Source organism: Lactuca saligna, chromosome 3 (genome assembly GCF_052625555.1).
Source record: "Lactuca saligna cultivar CGN05327 chromosome 3, ASM5262555v1, whole genome shotgun sequence".
Classification (NCBI taxonomy): Eukaryota; Viridiplantae; Streptophyta; class Magnoliopsida; order Asterales; family Asteraceae; genus Lactuca; species Lactuca saligna.
In genome coordinates, this window is record NC_136419.1 from 175,219,082 (window position 1) to 175,226,285 (window position 7,204).

General features: G+C 29.8%; 2 protein-coding genes across 2 annotated transcripts; both read left to right on the forward strand.

Moving 5' to 3' along the window:
- The first annotated feature begins 760 nt into the window (after positions 1 to 760).
- Positions 761 to 3,018, forward strand: LOC145037508 (F-box/LRR-repeat protein 25-like). The gene is made up of 5 exons (XM_078986190.1): positions 761 to 895; positions 1,276 to 2,210; positions 2,330 to 2,511; positions 2,619 to 2,700; positions 2,819 to 3,018. Exons 2-4 carry the CDS (start codon positions 1,302 to 1,304, stop codon positions 2,629 to 2,631), a joined length of 1,104 nt encoding a protein of 367 aa, XP_078842316.1. The 5' UTR covers positions 761 to 895; positions 1,276 to 1,301; the 3' UTR covers positions 2,632 to 2,700; positions 2,819 to 3,018.
- Positions 3,019 to 5,343: 2,325 nt separating this feature from the next.
- Positions 5,344 to 6,806, forward strand: LOC145036186 (protein FAR1-RELATED SEQUENCE 5-like). Its single transcript, XM_078984650.1, has 3 exons — positions 5,344 to 5,439; positions 5,516 to 6,094; positions 6,189 to 6,806. Exons 1-3 carry the CDS (start codon positions 5,344 to 5,346, stop codon positions 6,804 to 6,806), a joined length of 1,293 nt encoding a protein of 430 aa, XP_078840776.1.
- Positions 6,807 to 7,204: the final 398 nt, after the last annotated feature.

A 7,204-nucleotide genomic window follows, 5' to 3' on the forward strand; every position in this document is an offset into this window, starting at 1 on the left:
TAGGTTTTAACAATATTTTTTTAATGTATCTTGACGAGCAACTAGATAAATAAAAAAAATCACCCGATGATGATAGTCTAATGAATATGTAAATAACAAAAAAAAACTAGACTTAGTATCCACCCAACTAATTTTAAATCCATATTTTCAAAAATTATAACGGAAATATTGTGTCTTCCTCACCAATAAATCATTCTCTAATTTGAATTTCTTTTCCTCAAGATGATGGAATTTTCGGAAGAGTAGAAAATAAGTCCAAAGTGGCATATGATATCTATTTTTGCGTAAATTTTATTTCTTTTTATTCTATTTCGGTATTTCATTTATTTTTCCTTTAGATTTCTCTGTGTGAATATCATTGGCGGAAATTCTTTATACAATTAAAAAAAAAAAAAAAAAAATCCGTATGACTTTGGTTAGGATTCTATCAGAGAAATCGCAATGGACTCATTACGAAGTACACGATCGTTTATGAATATTTTAAATTTAAAAATGGTCCGAATGTTATATCTCTCAATCTATACCGGTTATTTTTATGATTTTTCTTTCTATTTTTATTTCATATAAATTGATGAAAGAAGATAAAGATAAAGTTACACTACAAAAACAAATATATCTTTTTAGTGGGACCACTTGTGTAATATAAGTTTGTAGATTATAAAAATATTGTTGGTGGGGCTATTGTGAAATAAAAGTTTGTTGTATTGTGTTTTTTTATTAATTTATCTGTTCGGATATATCCTTGATGTGACCTTTCGTCAAAGCAGCAGCATCTTTTTCTTTTTTCTTTCTTTCTTTTACCCACAAAACCAGTGTCCTCCTTCTCTATTTCTCCCCTTCTCCTGATCAGTCACAATCGACAACACCATTGAAGCCATTGCAACACCTTCAAAAGGTATTATTGTTTCTACTAGATCAAATCTTACTCATCATTCTGATTATTACTGCATAGATTCAGTTTTCTTTTTGTTAATGCATCTTTTCCTGCTTTTTCTTCTGTCCTTCTGTCCGATTTCTCTTCTTTTTACATGTTTTGTTCAATACTTCACGCTACAGTGTCTGTTAAAAATAAGCAGAATTAAACTTTTTTTTGGAAATGATTACATGCATTTCCGAAACCACACCTGATTTTGATCTAACATCAAGCCAATTTAGACCCTTTTTGTAATTTGGAGCAGCGATCTCGTTCGAAGCGAAGGCAAATTAAGGGTTTTTCACGATCAATTAATCATCTTCTTTGAATGATTCTTATTGTGGTGTTGAACAACAATGCAGATCACAGTTTTTGGTAGAAAGAAACAATGGATTCTGTCCTCGATGAACCTGTGGTCGATGCAGAAACCGATAGATTAAGCAGCTTACCTCTCGATCTTATTCATCATATTCTCTCTTTCATGGACATGAAATACGCTGTTCAAACATGCGCCTTATCTTCAAAATGGAAGTTCATCTGGACTACCCTTACCCATATCAAATTCTCAACTTCCGAATTCCAACAATTAGGTCAATTTATAAGATTCGCAAGACACGTTATAGCTAATCGCAATGATCAAACCGATGTTTCCTCACTTGATTTCAGTTTCGATGGAACACTCAGCCAGATTCTCGTCAAAGTCCTTCTAAATTACGTGGTATCTCACAACATTCGTAACCTAAACATCTCCACTTTCGAAAGAGACAGAAAACTCCCAAATTGCATCTTCGAATCCCAATCTCTCAAACACTTCACCCTAAAAAACATCCATGAAGATTACTGCATCGCACCACAGTATCCTTGGGATCTTCCAAATCTAACCACTTTACATCTCAACGACTTCGTAATTTCTGATGGAAGAAATGAAAACCATGAGTACCTTGATCTGTTCTCCAAGTGTGTAAATTTGAAGAAACTGAGTATCACCGAGTGTTACATGTCGGAAGTGAAGGTTTTTAAGGTTTCAGCTCCAAGACTTGAGGATCTGACTATAACCGATTGTTTCCTTAACAAGCTTTTCATCTCAGCACCTAATCTCTCATCATTTGTCTATGGTGGTGAGTGCGCTTTGTGTCTTTTAACAAATGGTTTCGAGAATCTAGAGAAAGTGGATCTTCATCTCCCTATGCCAAATCCACTTTCTGATTTTAAAAAAGAAGATGCTTTCCAGCTTTTAAAGGTGCTCACGGAGTTCCATAGTACCAAATTTATTAATCTTTACTCAGATGTCATTCAGGTAAGCTAATGATATAATAGATTGTACTGTGTTTGATACTGATCTTCATTTCGAATTTTTTTTGGATTTAGTTTTGAATGCAAATTCTTTATTTGTGTGTTGTTAATTTTTGTGCGAAGGGGTTATCGATGTATCCGGATGTACTATCATATCAACCTTCACCATTCAACAACTTGAAGCATTTAAATATACGCCAAGTGTCTCACAAAGGGAAATGTTCCATGTTAATGGTTCCTATTCATGTCAAAAACTACTTCCTTTATAGCTCTCCAAATGCCACTATTACAACCGATTCCCTAAGGTATTTTACCTAAGATACTATATTATATTGTTACACTATATCTTTGGTCAATGCAAAAGACATGAATGTCCTTATTTGCATTATCAAAAAAACTTGGTTTATTGCAGATCAAAGAACTAGGTATTGGATCTTATTATGAGGCAGATCAAATAATCAATTTCGATATTTGACAATCGTGCTTGGTATTTGGTAAGATTGATCTATTCTGTTCTCAAATGTTGAAGCTTTATTTATTGTTTGACTAATTTGCCCCTGCGGTAATAAACTTAGTTGTATGATTTTTGACAAATTTTGCTTTCTTTGACAGTGTCACATTGGAGCTTTATGATTATTTGTTTGATTTGAAGTGCTTGTCTAAAAGTGTTGTGATTGTGAGTATCTATGAATAAAAATGTAAATATTTATGATGTTTGGATGATGTAAAACTTGTTTTGCAACACATGAAAGTAATGCCAATAAAAAAGTAGTACATGGGTATCCTTTTTATTGAAGGGTATTTCTGTCAAATCACGTATAGCCCTCCGTTAAGATCAAAGTAGTTCATGGTTAATTTTTCTCCCAACTCTCTTCTCCTCTTGTTTAGTTATTTGTGTCTGTTAAGGTATTTGAGAAGATTGACGAGAGATCTATAAAGTTACACAAGCCTTTACCTTTCAATTATGTAGTTTTCATGTCTTTTTTGATCTAGTGTTGTTTGTTTGTTATTATTTTCTATTAATTAATTATACCCATATATATATATATATATATATATATATATATATATATATATATATATATATATATATATATATATGGGAAGACTCATGCAAAAATGCAAACTATGTGAAAATGAAGGAACCAATCACATAATGCCACATCATTATTCATGTTTTCTTCATTTTATTACTTAAAATTATTAATAAAGGGTAAGATAGTAATTAACATAAAATCGTGATAGAATAAGTTCTTCATATAAATAACCGCAAACAAAAATTGATATACTAATTTGAAATTAACTTCTTCAGTCTGTTTATGATCGACAAAATCATCTCTATTAAAATCATTGATTGATTTACTTACAATATCAAATTGAAGAGATGTCTAGTGAAGAATATGAAGATATTTGTTCTACTTATTTAATTGATAAAGCAAAGGAATCTTCCAATAATTTAACTATCGGAAATTCAATATCAACCTTAGATGATGTTGATAAAGGCAAGTTTTCATTCTGTATAATTACTATATTTTTTATTCTAATATTCAAAATTTATGATTACCTAACATTACAATACTATGTTACACATTCATTACATATATTTTAACGATGATACTGAAAGTTAATTTCAACCTTCAAAAGGATGTTCATGATTTGAAGACAAAAAAAAAAGTTAATTGCATGATTAATTAGTTTTCATTTACTAAATATTTACATATAAATACTTATTTCAATATTAATCTTTCTGACTATTGGACAGAAAGTCATGAATCGGAAGACTCTTTCAATGTTTTAACTATTGAACCTTCAAAATCAACATTCAACAATGCTGATAAAGGCAAGTTTAATAAATAATAAGATGAATATTTCTGATGTTATTATTCAATAATTAAATTTGACATTGATTACTAAAATCTATAGAATAATTACTAATAAATTTAAAATAAATAAACTGACTCTGACGTTCAACTTTCATAAGGAACTACAAGTTCAACAGCAAAAGTAAAGGATAAAGGCATGTTTACCTACTTTATATTAAATAAATAATTATGAACATATTTAATATATTTCAATATTGAGCTTTTTGAATATTTAACAGGAACATCTTATATAAATCAAGATGATGTGTACATTCCACATGTTGCTGCAGATATCATTCCCAAAAAAGGATAAATTGTGTCAAGTTTAAATGAAGGGATTGAAATGTACAGAAATTATGCAAAAGCAGCTGGTTTTGGAATTAGATTAAGAACAACAACCAAATACGGTGATCAAAGTCTAAGGAAAAAACAAGATGCAACAGATATGGAAATCCAAAAAAAAAAAAAAAAAAAAAAAAAAAAAAAAAAAAAAAAAAAGAACCATTGATACTCTTACATCCAAAAGACTAAAAAAACAAGAAAGGAAATCATATTCTAAAGTCACAGGATGTATGGCAATGATTTGTTTTGACAGAAATGCTGCAACAAATAAAATCACTGTATATGCATTTGAAGACGCACATAACCATCCACTCACATAATTTAATGAAGAAAAATCTGCTCTCCAAATCATCATCTTAGTATTTTTGATCAAGAACTAATTGTTAAAGCTTCAACTATCAACATTGGTGCCACAAAAGCACACAAGTTAAGAGCATCCTTAAAGGGAGGATATGATAATTTGCCAGCAACAAAGAATGATTTCAAATTTTTTTGGAGAGATTATACAAATATTGTTGGACCAAATGATGCTCAATGTGTTGTAGACCAATTGATAAGTCGCAGAGATAATTATCAAAATTTCCATTTTCAATATAAGTTGGATGATGATGTGCTAAATGCTATGTTTTGGGTTGATGAAACAGGAAGAGAAAACTACTCTAAGTTTTCTGATGTTATATCAATGGATGCAACTTATAGAACAAACAGGTAAAATTTATATTTATTAAATTATAGTACATACTAAGGGATACATTTTACAAATATTTTCAGGTACAATATGATATTTGTTCCTTTCACTGCAATAAACAATCATGAAAAGACAATCAATGTTGGAGCAGGAGTAATATCAGATGAAACAATTGAATCATACTCTTGGTTATTAGAAGCTTTTTTGTCATCACATAAGAAGAAACCAACAAGATTTTGTTAGACATGGATGCAGCATTATCTTGTTCAATAGCAAAGGTGTTTCAAGGATGTACTCACAGATTATGTATGTGGCACATAATGTCAAAAATGCCATCAAAGGTAACAAAAAATTTAATTTATTGCATTAAAAATAGCTTATGAAAATATACTAATAAAACCAAATTTAACATGACAGATTGAAGCTGATTTAGTTTCAAATTCAGATTTCAAGAAACGCATAAATCAACTAGTTTGGAATATGCATATTAAACCATCAGATTTTGAGAACAAATGGGATTTGATGTTGAATGAGTTTCATTTGAAGGAAAATAAATGGTTGGCTGATATGTTCAACAAGAGAGATAAATGGATTCCATCCTATTTCAGAGATATACCAATGTGTGGACTTATGAAGACTACATCTCGATCTGAAAGCTCTAATTCCTTTTTCAATGTTTTCTCAACTCCAACCAACTTACTTGTTAATTTTATGTTCAACTTTGACACTACACTTTCAAAGCAGCGTCATGAACAAAAAAGATTAGACATTGCATCAAGAGATACTTCTCCACAACTGCTATTTCCAAATGAAAGTTTGAAAATAGAAAAGCATGCATCATTGGTATACACACGAGAAGCATTCATAAAAGTGCAAAAACAAATAAAAAAGGCATTCTATCAGTGTTTTCAAAAAAATTCGGTTTTGATTGATGGTCATCAACAATGCACAATTGTCTACAAAGAACTAAAATCAGGCAAGCGACCAGAATTTAAGGTATGCAAATATGCTACTTCATTATTATTTTAATTTAACATTATTTAGAATTATAAAAATATTTGTGTAATAAAATTTTATTATTATTACTCAGGTTACTTTTGATGCAAAAGATGAAACAATTGAATGTGAATGTTTGCATTTCACATTTTTTGGAATCCTTTGTAGTCATGCTTTGAGAATTCTTATAGATTATGACATTGCCATGATACCTCAAAAATACATTCTGGATAGATGGAGAAAGAACATAATGGATATTGGTTTTCAAAAGATAAACCAAAAATGGAGAGTGTGCAGTACAGAAATTTCAAATCTCTTGCAGGATGCAACTTCTTTTTTTGAGAAATGCGTTGAATCGGTTATTCATGATAAAGAAAAACTACAAGAATTGGTGAACTCTCTTCAACAATTAAGTGAAACTTGTGGAAAGGATGTTTCTTCTAGATCAAGTTCAATTCCAATAAAAGATGTGGTTGAAAATATCACCGGAGTTCCAATTTCAAGTGATGTGAAAATCAAAGTACCAAATGAGATAAAAACAAAAGGAAGTGGAAAGAGGAATCGAATCAAAAGTGCTGCAGAAAAAGCAATAGCAAAATCACTTAAACCAAAACGCAAATGCAAAGGATGCAATAAATTAGTCAACCATGATATAAGAAATTGCTCAATAAATCCTTCAAATGTGCTTAAGCCTTTCAAAAAACATCAGTAACTTAGATTTGAATTTTAGATTTGTTTGTTGTTATGCTTCTCTATATTAAAACTCTTACTATTAAAAGCGTTAAACGAATCATAAGTTTATTATAATATTTATTATGGATAATGTAATAGTTTACTATTTAAATTTCATATATAAAAACATATATGAATTTATTATAACACATAGTAATACAAATCACAAATAAAATATGCTTTAAATGGCATTACAATTGAATATATAAACGAAACATTATTTCAAAACATTCAATTAAAACATATCGCACTTTAAATTCATAAAATATTGTAATAATAACAAAAACATTCTACTCTCAATCATCATCAGCAGAATTCCTTTCATCATGAAAACTAATCCTTTTGAAGTACGTACCAATTCTTTTTCCTTCAACATCT